At 46.3% G+C, this 15,559-nt stretch overlaps 3 protein-coding genes across 4 annotated transcripts in view; all 3 read right to left on the reverse strand.

The window, feature by feature from the left end:
- Positions 1-462: 462 nt before the first annotated feature.
- On the reverse strand, positions 463-11,341 carry kat14 (lysine acetyltransferase 14). Its single transcript, XM_061063262.1, has 10 exons — positions 11,083-11,341; positions 10,200-10,321; positions 9,996-10,117; positions 8,619-8,791; positions 8,105-8,539; positions 2,000-2,592; positions 1,792-1,925; positions 1,482-1,657; positions 1,193-1,383; positions 463-1,104 (listed from the first exon to the last, which is right to left on the reverse strand). The coding sequence occupies exons 1-10, from the start codon at positions 11,339-11,341 to the stop codon at positions 931-933; spliced, it is 2,379 nt and encodes a 792-aa protein (XP_060919245.1). The 3' UTR covers positions 463-930.
- A 1,058-nt stretch (positions 11,342-12,399) lies between these two features.
- Positions 12,400-13,639, reverse strand: LOC132993496 (protein PET117 homolog, mitochondrial). The gene is made up of 2 exons (XM_061063369.1): positions 13,438-13,639; positions 12,400-12,549 (listed from the first exon to the last, which is right to left on the reverse strand). The coding sequence occupies exons 1-2, from the start codon at positions 13,531-13,533 to the stop codon at positions 12,400-12,402; spliced, it is 246 nt and encodes an 81-aa protein (XP_060919352.1). The 5' UTR covers positions 13,534-13,639.
- Positions 13,640-15,065: 1,426 nt separating this feature from the next.
- The window catches only part of LOC132993511 (actin-binding protein WASF3-like), a 24,821-nt gene continuing 24,327 nt past the window's right edge, over positions 15,066-15,559 (reverse strand). For both annotated transcript variants that reach the window (XM_061063400.1, XM_061063394.1), the window contains exon 11: positions 15,066-15,559. This exon is cut by the window's right edge and continues 1,754 nt beyond it. The gene's annotated coding sequence lies outside the window, so the exon portion shown is untranslated.

Consider the following 15,559-nt stretch of genomic DNA (forward strand, 5'->3'; position numbering starts at 1 on the left):
AGTTTCATTTCTCTTCTTCTGTGGTGGATAAATACACCAACTATAAACCAACTGTTTTATCGGGCCCCCCTTAAACCATAAGAGCTCCCCCTGTGTCCAACAGGGGGGGCTCTTATGGTTTAAGGGGGGCCCGATCACAACATGAAGAGAAGCAGGTACATTTTCATAAACACTCAGCGGGGGACTCGTCTCTACCACACGAACACTCGCTGTGAGCTAAGCCCCGCCCCCAGAAAATGTACTGTACATTAAATACGGTCGGATGTGTTTCTTTGCAAATCTCGGCCCAGGGAGCGTGCGCAGTTATGACCTTCTAACTGTAGGTTCCTCGTAGGTATATCTATCATCCCCGTGAGTTTGGCGCGTTATGATTTGATGACCATAACTCGGCCTCAGCAGGAAGTTAAGACTCGGTGTTCAAACACTCGCTGAGTTTCTACAATGAAAACGTCCAAAACCAAATAAAGGTCAAAGAAAAACAGATTTACTGTTAAACTGAACAAAAGTACAGATTCAACAAATGTTCCAACTTTATAATCCTCTGAACGCAAACTAGACACGAGATCAAACACGACTTCAGGAGAGAAACAAACATGGAGGACGATGGACGTGGTGAGACATTATAAAGACTCTTGTGTTGTTGCCATAGTAACACAAGCTGCTCCTCTTCTTCAGTATTTCCCCTCGGATCGGGGCTCGGTTGTGTTTATGTTCACTGTCATGTTTGTGAGCTGTGACGCAGCATCCGGTCTGCTCGCTCTCATTGGCTGCTTCAGGTCATCCAATAAGACGATGCCAGATCGAGGAGCAGTTAAATAATCATGATGACATCACACAGTTGAGACTGCTGGTTCAGTATCTGGACTGATCAGGCTTCAGCGGGGGGGGGGGGGACCTCCAGCCGGTCCCGAGGGTCCTAACCTGGTGGACTCATCGTCTGAGTCTGAGGAAGAAGGCGTGTCTGCACTCTGCGCTGTCCACTGGATAATATTTATCGTAAAAGTCCAGGATGTACTCCTCCGCCTTGAAGCCAAACTTCTGGTAGAGCAGCATGGCGGGGTTACTGGCCGACACGTGCAGGGTCACGTCTTTTCCCATACACGTCTGAAAACACAGCAGGAGATGAAAGTTAGGACGCAATCCCTACCGTGCCCCTAAAGGCATCAACGGTTTTTGACCTCTGACCCCTCACCTGGATCAGATGGTAGATCATGAAGGTCCCGACGCCGGCCCTCCTCCACTCGGGGTGGACCAGCAGGAAGGAGATGTACGCCTCGTTGTACTTCACGTCAGGCACCATGAAACCAAAACCAATCACCACTTTCTTATAGAGCGCCACCACGCTGAAGTCCGGGTACTGCAGGCACTCTGACAGGTCCACACCTGTAGGGGGGGGGGGGGGGGGGGTCAGGGGGAGGAGTTAAGTTACTGTCGGGTTTATAGAGACTCACAGTGATGGTGAGTAGGAGACGTTGACGTACCTGGCCAGAAGCCGTTGTGACACATGGCGTTGACGGAGGGGATGTGGTTGGGCCGCACGTAGCAGTAGTCGATGGGGGCGTTGGCTTCAGGGAGCCAATCAGGGTCGTTCCTGTGAGGGCGAGCTCTGATCTCTGACAGCAACCTCATCTTGGGCGGACGACTCTCATAATCCCTCCTGAGGAGCGCACACACACGACGGGACACGATCAGACTCACTGTGGTCTCTCTGCAGACCAGACCCCCTCCCCAGACCCCCCAGACCCCCCCTTACTGATCCGCCCCTGTTCTGTACCCGGTGGAACTCGTTACCTGATGAAGGGTTTGAGGATGCGCGAGGTGTACGGACTCTTAATGCTCTGGTCCAAACTTCCTTCAGCGCCCATCAGACGATTCCAGAAGGTCAGCGAGTTCTGCTGCACGCCACGTCTGCTCGCCAACTTGGTCTGCACACAAACATGTACAAACACACTCACTCACTCGCCGTGTCCACGACGGTCTGATGTTTATACAAACTTACCTGGAAGCGGTCGAGAATCCGCAGCTCCTGACTGTTGGTGCAGTACTTTCCCATGATTCCCCCCCTTGTGAGAAGCCCCGCCTCCTGAGCGCCGTAGATCCCGCCCACCAGGCTGAGGGTGGCGCTGACAGCTCGGTCGACGTCCAGCAAGGGGAGCCCTCTCTGCCTCTTGGCCTGGCGGACCAGCAGCTTCCTGTGGAGGCGTTTGGCCTGCGGGGTGACGGCGAGGGCGAGCGGGCAGGCGTCCAGCCGCCGCAGCAGCATCCTCTCCTCGTACAGACTGAGCGAGGTGAAGCGAGGCGTCTGCGAAACTCCGCCCACTCCGTCCGATTTCTCATTGTGAGTTATTCTCCTTCTCTCCGCCCCCCCGGCACCGACACCCGCCGCAGAGAGAGACGGACCCTCGCCACGCCCCGCCGGCTCCTCGAAGTCGTCCTCACGTCCACGCCGTTCATCGTCCTCGCTGTCCGCTTCACGTTTAATGTGAGGCGGCGCTGGGCGGAGCTTCTTGCGCGCGGCGAGGTGGGCGGAGGGAGGTGGAAGGTACTCCATCCCCGGGTCGATCATTCCGTCCGCCTCCATCTCCTCGTCATCTGGAGGTCGAAGAAGACATTTTTTAAAAACTCTCGTCTGACCGTTAAAATTTTAATTCTTTAAAAAAACGTGTGGGGGGGGTCACGTGATGCACGGAGGCGAGAGGACGTAGATTTGTCGTCTCCCCAACGAGTTGATTCTTAATCAATATTTTACAGTATTTTTTGCCAGTCAACTGATTTCCAAAGTGACGACGGTATTGATAATGTCTGTGGAGAACTTTTTCACGTCGCGTGGGTCGGCTAAAAGGAAAGAAACTCGCAGAAGAGGAAAGCCAACTGCTAATGCTATGCCTGTTGCTAGTCAAGATAACGAGCACGGCGACTCCGATGATGCAGCACGAGAGGCTAACTTGACTGACGGAGAGGAGATGAACGTGCAACGAGATGACTTGATAGTGGATCGAGTTACCACCAATATAGCCACAATGCTGGACAGTAAGTTAGCTGCTATACTCAAACCGGTTAACGAGCTCTCTCAGAAATTTGACACCTTATTTGAGAGGATCGGCGCTGTTGAGCAACGGGTTTCGGACCTGGAGGACACACTGCGAGTGGATACTCTGGAGACTGCACTGAGAAGAGCAACGGATCGTATTGAAAGCATGGAGAACCAAAGCCGACGGCAGACTGTGAGAATTGTTGGACTTAAGGAAGGCATGGAGGGAAAGGAGTCGGTGGGCTTCTTTGAAAAATGGATCCCAGAAATTCTGGGCATATTAGGAGAGCGAATCCGGATCGAGAGAGCCCACCGCACCGGTCCTCTGCTGAGGCTTGGCGGCAAAGATGGTCCGAGAGCTGTTTTGGTGAGGCTACACAACTACACCGACAAGCAGAGAATCTTGTATGCGGCAAGGAACAAGGGCAGGATTAAAGTGGAAGGCCAGGACGTATCTTTCTTCCAGGACTTCTCCGCTGAGGTAGTGAAAAGGAGGAAGGAGTCAGCAAGCGCCCGGAGGAGGCTACATGAGGCTGGTATAAGATACTCATTTGTGTATCCTGCCGTGATTAAAATAACCAACATCAATGGGAAGATGGTGTCACTCTCCTGCATGGAAGAAATTAATGACTATATTAAAGAACTGCCAGCTCCATGATGAGCTCGGTAAGGGTACGTGCATCATCACATACGAGTATGTTGATAAGGTTATTCTAGCTGTGTGACATTGACCGACCAGGGTTAGATCTTACTATTTGGCTTCTACGGACACCTAGTGGACGAGTCTCCCTTAACATCAGTACACAATAGTGAGTCAGTCGTGCCATGGTAAGTTTACGCTGTGAATGCAAATCCTTGAGGAAAGCATCTTTTTGTTAGATGTTTTCATTATTGATATTTCTTGTTTTATTGTGGTAACTTTAGTTGCAGATTTACTGGCACCACATTACTACAACCCAGATGGGGAGGATAGTTTGGGTTACCTTTCCTCCTTGTCACCATCCCCCCCAGCTATACTTTTGCAATGCTTGAGTATGACAAGTTTAGACTTCTGTTTGTTTTTTCTTTTGTTTTTTCCCAGTTCCCTTTTGGAACTGGACTGTTCAGGATTCTTAGCGTTAGTTTCAGTTTTTGCTTGGAACCATCTCTGTTCTCTTTTGAAGCTCGCACACGATTTAAAGTCATAGATTGGTTAGGATCATATGAAGCAGTTATTGTTGGAACACAACATACATATATGTTTACCAGTTATAAATGAGTATCAAGATATGTACATGGAATATCCGGGGCTCTAATAATGTTGTTAAGAGGAAATCTGTCCTGAACTCGCTTAAAAAAGAAAAGATTCAGGTAGCATTTCTACAGGAAACGCATCTAACCGATGAGGAACACAAAAAATATCTTAGGGAGTGGGTTGGTCAGGTTCACTTTTCATCTTATTCAACAAATAAGAGGGGTGTGATTATATTACTACACAAAAATCTGCCATTTACTGCTACAGCTTCATTCCAAGATACAGAAGGAAGAATTGTTTTAGTTAAAGGGGTATTATTTGGAGAAGATGTTTTTCTAGGAAATATTTATGCCCCTAATGCTCAAGATGAAGCTTTCTTTGCTCTGTTATTTAGTCAGCTGGCTGAAATGGACTGTCCAAATATGATAATAGGAGGAGATTTTAATTGTAGTTTATCTCCGTCATTGGATAGACTTCCACCTCAAAACAGTCAGCCCAGTAATGCACGGGCAGTCCTGAACATGATTAAGGAATTTGATCTTCTAGATGTGTGGAGGCATTTCAATCCTTTGTCAAAAGGCTACACGTTTCAATCTCTTCCCCATTCTTCAGCGTCACGTATTGACTATATATTTGTGTCCAGATGTTTATCTCATTTAATAGAACACTCAGATATAGGTCACATCGCTCTCTCAGACCATGCACCTGTCACTATGTTAATGCAACCTCTAAGACCTATTGAACGCTCATTTTCTTGGAAAGTGGATACTTTATTATTCATGGATAGCAACTTTATTACATTTTTGGAAGAACAAACAGACTTATTTTTAGAGTTTAACGATAAAGATGGGGCAGACCCAAGAATTCTGTGGGAGGCATTTAAAGCCTATATGAGAGGTATGATTATTTCATATTCAAGCCGGAAGAAAAAAGAGCGGGTTGCCGAACAAACTAAGATCGAAAATAAAATTAAAAAGCTTGAAGAAAACTACTATAGAACTAAATTAGATGAGGTCTTAACTGAACTAAAGGCAACCAGGATAACGTTGCAGAATCTGATAACAAGAAAAGCAGAAAAGGACATTCTCTTTGCCAAACAAAGACTCTTTGAATTTGGCAACAAACCAAACCGCCTACTAGCACGCCTAGCAAAGAATGCCCCAATAAAGAACTTTATCTCAGCTATACAGGACGAAAATAGTCAACGACAAACAAATAACCTTCGGATTAATGATGCATTTAAAAGGTTCTATGAAAAGTTATATAGTTCTGAAAGCAATGTGAATAAGCTCAAGGAAGGGTTCTTCTTAAACAGTCTGACAATCCCGCAACTATCAGAAGATCAGGCTAATCTTTTGGAAGGCCCCATCTCCTTATTAGAAATCAATACAGCCATATCCTCACTCCAATCCGGGAAGTCGCCCGGGGCGGACGGATTTCCGGTTGAGTTTTTTAAAACACTAAAAGGTAAGATCAATAAATTATTACTTAGAGTTTTCAATACATCTATTGAGGACTCAAAACTCCCAGAATCAATGTATTTGGCCAATATAACACTTATATTAAAGAAAAAGAAAAACCCAGAACTCTGCTCCTCATACCGAACAATCAGTCTACTTCGAGTGGACATAAAAATATTATCTAAAGTATTGGCTCGCAGGTTAGAACGGGTAATGACTCATATCGTGGGTGCAGATCAGACCGGTTTTATAAAGGATCGAATGTCATGTCACAAGACGCTTATTTAACATCATTCATTATCTCAATCATTGCCAAATCCCTGGAGCAATTATATCGATGGCTGCTGAAGAAGCCTTTGATCGGGTTGAATGGGAATACATGTTTGACATTTTGAAGAGATTTGGCTTTCAAACTAACTTTCTAGGCTGGGTGAAACTTCTGTACAAGAAGCCCACAGCTTCTGTCCTGACAAACGGTCTTATTTCAGCACCTTTCAAGTTGTCAAGAGGTACAGCCCAAGGCAGTCCTCTGTCCCCGCTCCTGTTTGCCCTGGCTATAGAGCCGTTAGCAATAGCTATTCGACAAAATAATAATTAAATATATAATATATAATAATATAATTAAAGGAACAATGATCGGTACAAAGCAAAACAAAATTATGTTGTATGCAGATGATGTCCTGTTGACCTTAACAGACTTGAGTGTGTCAGTACCTGCTGTCATAGAATGTGTTAAAGAATTTGGACTAATATCTGGATACAAAGTTAATTTTAACAAATCTGAGATAATACCCCTGGTGAGCGATAGGCGTGTTGAACCTGATTTTGTTAGACCATTTCGCTGGGCCCCTGATGGTTTCAGTTATCTGGGAATAAAAGTCACGCCAAAACTCAATCGACTGTATAGTGAAAACATTAATCTGTTGACTCAGCACTTGAAAGAAAATATGATGAGATGGAGGAATCTGCCCATATCCTTTCTTGGTAGGATCAATCTCATTAAGATGACTATTCTCCCTAAGATAATTTATCCTGTATCTATGCTTTTTGTAATTTTAAGGACAGAAGATATTAGAGATATTAATAAAGCAATATCAGACTTCATTTGGGCAGGAAGGAAACCCAAAATAAAATTTGAGAAGTTACAACTCCCTAAAGAAAAAGGTGGGTGGGGTCTACCTAAAGTAGAAAATTATGTTATGTCAATACATGCCAGGATTATTTCTTCATGGGTGGTTGGAAACACTGGGTTGCCTTGGCTTGAAATAGAGGCCATAATGTGTAAACCTTTTTCCCCTGTAAATTTATTAGACAAACGACTGAATGAATTACCAATTCTAGTTAAGGACAACTTGTTAATAACCAATATCATAAGGATGTGGAGAAGCTTAAAGGCAATGTTTGACTCTCTGAGAGATCAGTACAATATACCTACCAAGGACTTTTACAAATATCTACAAGTCAGGCACTATGTATTGAAGAAGGCAAATACCCTCAATTTCTTTAGTGATTCGCATATGCTGGAAAGATTTTTCTTGGATCATACAAAAAAATGAACATTTTGTATCAAGGTTTTACTCTGAGCTACAGAGTTTGGATTTGGATAAACTTGCTTCCTTAAGAACATCATGGTCGGCGCTGCTGAAGGTGGCTATAGATAAAGATACATGGGAAGAAATTCTGATGTTACCCTCCAAGATTTCAATCTGTAATAGATATAAGGAGATGCAGTACAATATCTTGCATAATGTTTATATATCTCCATATGTTTATAGTAAGTTCACAACAGGAGCTTCCCCAATTTGTTCCAAATGCAAAGCTAATACTGGAACTAGAATGAATTGTCTTTGGGAGTGTGAAAAAATTCAATTATTTTGGAAGGCAGTATGTGGAGAAATAGGCACGGTGACAGGACAACAACTGCCTCCTGGCCCACTTCTATGCCTCCTAGGAAGTCTACCGAACATTTTGAAGGAACATAAGGACATAATCCAATTTCTTTTAATGTTGGCTAGGAAGGCTATAATGACAAAATGGGTTGGGGATGAATCCCCTACTGTTCACTTGTGGAAATCTGATGTTGTGACGTTAGAAAAGTTAAAATACTGTATTGGTGGAAAGACTCATCTCTTTAAAAGGAAATGGGAGAAGCCCTTGAATCTTCTAAACGTTAAGTGCAACTTATCATAATGATCCCTGAATGATTATCTTGCTATGGTACAACATCACTGTTAATCACATGTATACTGGGAGCTGCTGAATGTGACTACTGGACCAACTATGCAAATATTTTGCTAAAGTGCACTGAGCTGTTATTGTCTTGTCTTTGAAAATCAATAAAAAGAATGTAAAAAAAAAAAATGTGTGGGCGTGTCTCACCGTGGAACAGGGCCTGCGGCGGCATGGCGTCCGGGATGAGGTCAGCCTCTGACAAAAGGCTGGGCGTGGCCGAGTGAGAGGCTGGCGTCCCCGGGGCGGAGAAGTCAGGTGAAGGCGACGGAGACGGGCTGGTGAGCGGCGTGCGGTCTGACGAGCTGAGCGAGGAGAAATCTATGACTTCCCCTTTCTCCAGGACCAGGTCCGGACGCCGTCCAGCACCCCCGCCGCGAGCGCCGCCCAGTTTGACGGGCGTGGAGGAGGCGCTGCGGTCGGTGTATCCTCCGACCGCCTCCTTCTGAGCCCGACGGATGTCTTTGGCCTCCTGCGTGCGAGAGCGTTTCTCCTTCAGCTGTATGGCGCTCTCCACCGGGTTCCTCGCGCCGCGTTTCCTCAGACCCTCCACGGTGATGATCGGGTCCACGGACGGTTTGGTCACTGCAGGAGAAGAAGAAGAAAACATCAGCTTGCTGTTACCTGTAGGAGAACACCTGATGGATGCAGGGGGTGTTCACACCTTTAGCCTTGGTGGTGGATTTGTCCACATCGGGTCTCAGGGTTGGCGGTCTGTTCTGGACCAGCTTCCACCAGCCGGGCTCCCCAAACTCCTGAGCGCCGGAGCGGAAGAAGGTGGGACTACCGACGGAGAGACAGCCGGCGACCGTGCTCCACCACGTCGACGTCTTCTTCCTGAGTACAGAAAGAGATCCCAGTTAGATCAGGACCAGGTCTCAGTCTGAAGACCTGTTAGCTAGGATCAGGACCAGGTCTCAGTCTGATGACCTGTTAGCTAGGATCAGGACCAGGTCTCAGTCTGATGACCTGTTAGCTAGGATCAGGACCAGGTCTCAGTCTGATGACCTGTTAGGATCAGGACCAGGTCTCAGTCTGATGACCTGTTAGCTAGGATCAGTACCAGGTCTCAGTCTGAAGACCTGTTAGCTAGGATCAGGACCAGGTCTCAGTCTGAAGACCTGTTAGCTAGGATCAGGACCAGGTCTCAGTCTGATGACCTGTTAGGATCAGGACCAGGTCTCAGTCTGATGACCTGTTAGCTAGGATCAGGACCAGGTCTCAGTCTGATGACCTGTTAGCTAGGATCAGGACCAGGTCTCAGTCTGATGACCTGTTAGGATCAGGACCAGGTCTCAGTCTGATGACCTGTTAGCTAGGATCAGTACCAGGTCTCAGTCTGATGACCTGTTAGCTAGGATCAGGACCAGGTCTCAGTCTGAAGACCTGTTAGCTAGGATCAGGACCAGGTCTCAGTCTGATGACCTGTTAGGATCAGGACCAGGTCTCAGTTTGAAGACCTGTTAGCTAGGATCAGAACCAGGTCTCAGTCTGATGACCTGTTAGCTAGGATCAGGACCAGGTCTCAGTCTGATGACCTGTTAGGATCAGGACCAGGTCTCAGTCTGAAGACCTGTTAGGATCAGTACCAGGTCCCAGTCTGAAGACCTGTTAGGATCAGTACCAGGTCTCAGTTTGATGACCTGTTAGGATCAGTACCAGGTCTCAGTTTGATGACCTGTTAGGATCAGTACCAGGTCTCAGTCTGATGACCTGTTAGGATCAGTACCAGATCCCAGTCTGATGACCTGTTAGGATCAGTACCAGGTCTCAGTCTGATGACCTGTTAGGATCAGTACCAGGTCCCAGTCTGAAGACCTGTTAGCTAGGATCAGTACCAGGTCCCAGTCTGAAGACCTGTTAGGATCAGTACCAGGTCTCAGTCTGAAGACCTGTTAGGATCAGTACCAGGTCTCAGTCTGAAGACCTGTTAGGATCAGGACCAGGTCTCAGTCTGAAGACCTGTTAGGATCAGGACCAGGTCTCAGTCTGAAGACCTGTTAGGATCAGGACCACTTTATTATTAAAAGTATAAAGAGACCTCGTTCCCAGCAGGAAGTTCCAGTGTCGGCCAATGAAAGCACAGATGTCCTCCTTCCACCTGAAGTAACCTTGACGACCGGTCCCCTCCAGAGACAGGTTATACATGGCCAACATCACCACCTGCAGACAGGTAACAAATACACAGGTGTCCTTTACTGACCTCTCTGTTTGAATCAGAGAGAAGTGTTGTTGTTTATTTTACCTGCTGCCAGGTGAGTCTCATCCTCTCAAAGATCTCCTTGGCGTCCTCAGAGCAGTCGCAGCAGGTGAACTTAAAGAAGTTATCTCCTTTCAGGTAGCTGGGCTGCTCCCCACGGAGCTGAGCTGAAGAAACAGGAAGAGGAGGAGGAAGAGGAAGAGGAGGAGGAAGAGAGAGATGAGGAAGAGGAGGAAGAAGAAGATGAGGAAGAGGAGTAAGAAGAAGATGAGGAAGAGGAGAAGAAGGAATAAGAGGAGGAGGAGGAGGAGGAAGAGGAAGAGAGAGAAGAAGAGGAGGAAGAGGAAGAAGAAGAGAGAGAGGAGGAAGAGGAAGAGGAGGAGGAAGAAGAAGAGAGAGAGGAGGAAGAGGAAGAGGAGGAGGAGGAAGAAGAAGAGAGAGAGGAGGAAGAGGAAGAGGAGGAGGAAGAAGAAGAGGAGGAAGAGGAAGAAGAAGAGGAAGAGAGAGAAGAAGAGGAGGAAGAGGAAGAAGAAGAGGAAGAGAGAGAAGAAGAGGAGGAAGAAGAAGAGAGAGAGGAGGAAGAAGAGAGAGAGGAGGAAGAGGAAGAGGAGGAAGAAGAGAGAGAGAGGAGGAAGAGGAAGAGGAGGAAGAGGAAGAAGAAGAGAGAGAGGAGGAAGAGGAAGAAGAGGAGGAAGAGAGAGAAGAGGAGGTGGAAGAGGAAGAGAGAGAGGAGGAGGAGGAAGAGGAAGAAGAAGAGAGAGAGGAGGAAGAGGAAGAGAGAGAGGAGGAAGAGGAAGAGAGAGAGGAGGAAGAGGAAGAGAGAGAGGAGGAGGGTCACATATTTCAAAAGAGCGCCGGTTACGTAAACAGCGCCTTTCTGAAAAGACACACCTGATGGAGAACGGAGCCGTGTGATTGGTTGACTCACCTGCAGGGACCCACTTGTGGCAGCGGTCGCAGTAGAAGCTCATGTCCTCGCCGGCCCAGCCTCCCTCCGCCTCCTCGCCCACGTCGCTGGTCAGAGAGTCTCCGCTCTGGTCATGTGACAGGTCGACCGAGCCCTGATCCTCCGACTCCACGATCAGCAGGGTCTCCCCCTCCACCTCGCCCTCCTCCAGACCCTCTGAGGCCGACGTGCACGCCGCCTCATCCTCGCCTCCACCCAGAGGTTCACTGCTGCTGTCCATCACCGAGCCTCACAAACACACCTGGACAGGTAAACGTACATGCAGGTAAACAAACTGTCCCTTCAGGTGCTCTCGAAAAGACAGAAAGAATACTTTTAAGGAAGACGGATTCAGGTGACTCATCAGGTGACTAGAGCAGACACCTGTCCGTCATCTCTGCCTCAGAAACAGAAAAGTGTGTGAGCACTTACAGGGCTCGACATTAGAACTGGCCCGGATGAATGATTGACAGAGTCCGGGCCAGCTGATTGCACGTTCAGCTGACCCGCTCGGCCCAGTTCAAATACTGCCTGAAAAAAAAAAATAGACAGAAACACGTTCTGAATTTCACAGCGCTTTCCTGTCATACCGGTGTTTTGTCATAATTATTTTAAAAACATTGCGCTAATAACTGCTACAGCATCAACGTATCATAAGCACTCGCGCATGTGTGTCACAGTTGAAAGCAGATTAGTTTAGCGCAGGTTTTCTCTGATAAAACACACGTTTGGTAAAACAGTTTTAAAACCATCAGATCTCGACAAAAGCCGAGTTTAAATCAGAATTCAAAGAAAACAAATCACCAGAAGAGTGGAGAGCGACAGCAGGACGAAAACAGAGAAAAGTTTGATCCACAGCGACAGACAGCTGGAGGAGCTGGAACACGTTAAAGTTAAAGACTAGATCCTGGTAAAGATCAAAGTTATTCACAAAACATGTTAGCCCTTAAGAGAGCTCCTAAAGTAAAGATGTAAGGATGAAGAGTTTCTCACAGAGAAGAAAGAAGGAGAGATTCCAGATCTATCACAGCCTCATATTAATATCAGATTAAGTAGACTCTTACAGTTAGCAGCATGGTGAATAAACATGAGCACATAAATATAAGAAAAATACACAATATGTTTATAATTAGAGCTCAATTAATTTAATAAAAGTTGTAATTGACTTTTGCATCAGAATGGTTCAAGAGTAAATTGGTGACTCCCTGGTCTGTGAAAACCAATGACACGGAGGGCCAGTGGCAAATTTAACTTAATGTCAACCCCTGACTTAGCAGGTGTGTGAAGGGTTTACCTGGGTCAGTGGTCCTGTGGGCAGAGCTCTGCCTCTCTGCGTTGTCTCTCCTCCTCGAGCTGTCTGGTCAGACTCCTCTGCTCCTCCAGGAGCCGCAGGTTCTCCTTCTTCCTCTCCAGTCGCTCCAGATCTCTGACCACGCCCTCGTGGAGACGCTGGACGACACAAGAACACAGAGAAAGACGATAAATCCACCACGGACACTGAAGCCTGAGTGACGTCACCCATCGGTTACTGCAGGCGCCTTTGGAGTCCCATCGATGGCGGTCTCACCCTAACTGTCAGTCAAAATGAGCTGAGGCGGGTTTTAAGCCTCTTGACAACCCGTTACACCGCGCCCGCCTGTCAATCACGTCAGCTACGCGCCGCAGCAGCAAGTGTTTTGACCACGGACACATCAGACATGTGCTTACAGGAGCCGGGGATCGAACCCCCTGACCGATCCTACCACTGATCCGAAGCCACCCTGTTCAACTTTTAATTCTCTTTGCAAGCTTTATTGGCATGAATGTAACGGACAACATTTCCAAAGCATGAAATAATAACACAAACTGTTGAATAACAATAGTAATAAACAATGATCATCTTGTGTAGCCGGTGTTACGGTTTCAAGAGTGACCGTGTTATCTGGTGACTTTCACACTAAATGCGTGCGTGGTTGTCGTGGTTACAACAGATAAAAACTTTATTTAATAGTTAATTAAAACAGTTATAATGAACTTAATTAAAATTATGACAAAAACTAAGAGTCATTTGTTAGGACACTTTATCTGCTGTAACCACGACAACCAGACACATTTTCGGCTGAAAGTCAGCAGATAACACGGTCACTCTTTACACCGTAACACCGGCGCAAACTAAACAGCCGTTAGCTTTATAAACACTGAGCAGCCGTTTATATTATTATTATTTTAATGTATTTATAAGAATATTCTGTTTGTCTGTGAAACCCCATAGAAAGTCCATTATCGTCCTGTGACCTCCCTCCACAGCTAACTGTTAGCCCCGCTCCCGTTAGTCCGGCTTGGCTCGGCTCTGCTCACCTGTCGGTCCCAGGTCTGTTTGAGGTGCACACCTGCCACGGTGCTCAGAGTCAGAACCACAGAAACACCGAGAACCACCTTAGAGGCTGTAGACATCACGTTAGCCTTAGCTGAAGGTTAGCCAGCTGCTAACTGGCTGGTTAGCTGTTGTTAGCTCTCACTCACGTTCTGCTTCTCTTCTTCTTCTCTCCGTTTTTTGGAGGGTGGACAGAAGCTTCCGGGTGCATGAGCGCCACCTACTGTGTTGGAGTGTTGATCCTGAATTCACCTTTGTCCTCTGTGACTCTCCAAAGAGTATTTTTAAAACCTTTAAAGCCATCAAACTGAGACCTATTGTTCCATGTAGAGCAGCAGTTCTCAACTCGTCTGGCCTCAGGACCCACCACCAACTCCTCAGTGGAAAACTCACACCCAAATTTGTGATATTTTTCGACCAATCAGATTTATTTACTGAGAAATTGTGCAGTTTGGACCTCAAAACATGTGACAGAAGCAAGAAACTGAACAAAACAAACATGTTTAATGACGGTAGGTTTTTTTCCAGACTGAAAACGGCTCCGCGACCCACCTCTGGGTCCAGACCCACCAGTTGAGAACCACGGATGTAGAGGACATCCTGGTCTTTGTAATGGCTGCCTTCTCTACAGACACATTTTATGGAGGCAAGAGAGTTTAGTGGCTGAAAAACTCACATTTACTTTGTTTCCAAAGCAAATAGTTAAATGTACTCCACCGCATAAACGCTCAGTAATGCCTGGACGTCGTAGTCTTCTGTGTTTTTACCATTTTGTAATGATTTAAGAAGTTTTATCAACTGTTATTTAATGTTATTTGCTCACGGTTACAGTGGGATTTAAAAATGGTGGTTTGTGGTACTGGATTAACTCAGAGAGCATTTACAGTACGCCACTCAAAGTCCCTCTTGTGCTGGGAGAGTACCGACTCTGAAGCAGGAGCTCAAAAGGTTCCTCTAAACCGGGTTCTAGGAACTAAAATGGGTCATAGTTCCTGTGGTGTGGATTCAGTTATAAAGGGGGAGGGTCCGAACAGTTCCTAGAACTATTCAAAAAGTTCCTGCAGTCCGAGAATCCAAAGTGTCTTCCAAAAACGGATCCCGGTTCTGGAATCGGATTACAAATCTGAACTTGGATCACAAGTTCTGGTTCTATTGGTCCTAGAGACACGACATGTTTATCGTTGCCATGGAAACATCGGATGTTAAGTCAAAGATCGTTACATAAAGAAGCGTGAGCTGCTCCTGAAAGCTGCTGTTTGAGCTGCTGTGATAAAAACATCGTGTAGATTAAACTCTGATACATCAGCTCATCTGTAAACAGATTCTCTTCCTCAGGTCGGTTTCACCCGGTCGTCATGACTACAGTCACCTCAGAGGTCGTTTTCATCGGGGATGGAGGTGGGGAAGGTAGCAGAGAGAATCACTCCCATGATTCCCCGCCCGCCTCGACGTCATCTTTTTGTTATTGTTTTGATTGAGCGCCCCCTGGTGGTGAGATCTACTCACGATGTGTGAGTGCAGCGGGTTGAAGAATAATAATACTGCTGACTGTTCTCAAACTGTTTTTAAAGAATGATGTGAATCAGTAAAATAAAAACATGACAACGGTCGGTTTTGTCAATAAAGTTTTCTCTTTTGAAGACAGACTGAAACAGAGTTTTGTTTTATACGTCGTTATTTTCCCACCAACATGCAGATCACAGAGCAGAGAACACAGCACAGATCAATAATTAATAAATCAATTAACCAATCGCAGACCCCCCCTCCCCCTTCCATTCCATCTTTTATTTTTAGCTGCAGCGATGACATCACAAACATGGAGGCAACATTGACCGTCATTTTACTGCTCCCCGTATTTACACGAGGACGATGATGTCATAACGTTTCACTGATGGATCTACGCCCCCTGCTGGTACAAAAAAAGGAGAAGAAGAGCAAAAAAGGAGAAGAAGTACCTCATGGTTACCGTAGCAACTAATGAATCAGATGCTGAAACCACCACATCAAACCCCACGGATAAAAAATACAGTTTGACAAATATTTACATCAGCGAGCGAGAAGTCAACAGAAAATATAAATAAGATTTAAAAAAAAGTGCCGGCATGT

The sequence above is a fragment of the Labrus mixtus genome, chromosome 2, assembly GCF_963584025.1.
Source record: "Labrus mixtus chromosome 2, fLabMix1.1, whole genome shotgun sequence".
NCBI lineage: Eukaryota > Metazoa > Chordata > Actinopteri > Labriformes > Labridae > Labrus > Labrus mixtus.

Excerpts from the sequence above, each read along its gene's own strand:
- kat14 (XM_061063262.1), bottom strand. The coding sequence starts at position 11,341 with ATGGACAGCAGCAGTGAACCTCTGGGTGGAGGCGAGGATGAGGCGGCG. Across the intron at positions 10,118-10,199 it reads TGAGACTCACCTGGCAGCAG|GTGGTGATGTTGGCCATGTA; the intron begins GTAAAATAAACA and ends ACCTGTCTGCAG. Across the intron at positions 2,593-8,104 it reads GCCGCAGGCCCTGTTCCACG|ATGACGAGGAGATGGAGGCG; the intron begins GTGAGACACGCC and ends TTCGACCTCCAG.
- LOC132993496 (XM_061063369.1), bottom strand. The coding sequence starts at position 13,533 with ATGTCTACAGCCTCTAAGGTGGTTCTCGGTGTTTCTGTGGTTCTGACT. Across the intron at positions 12,550-13,437 it reads AACAGACCTGGGACCGACAG|CGTCTCCACGAGGGCGTGGT; the intron begins GTGAGCAGAGCC and ends TGTGTCGTCCAG.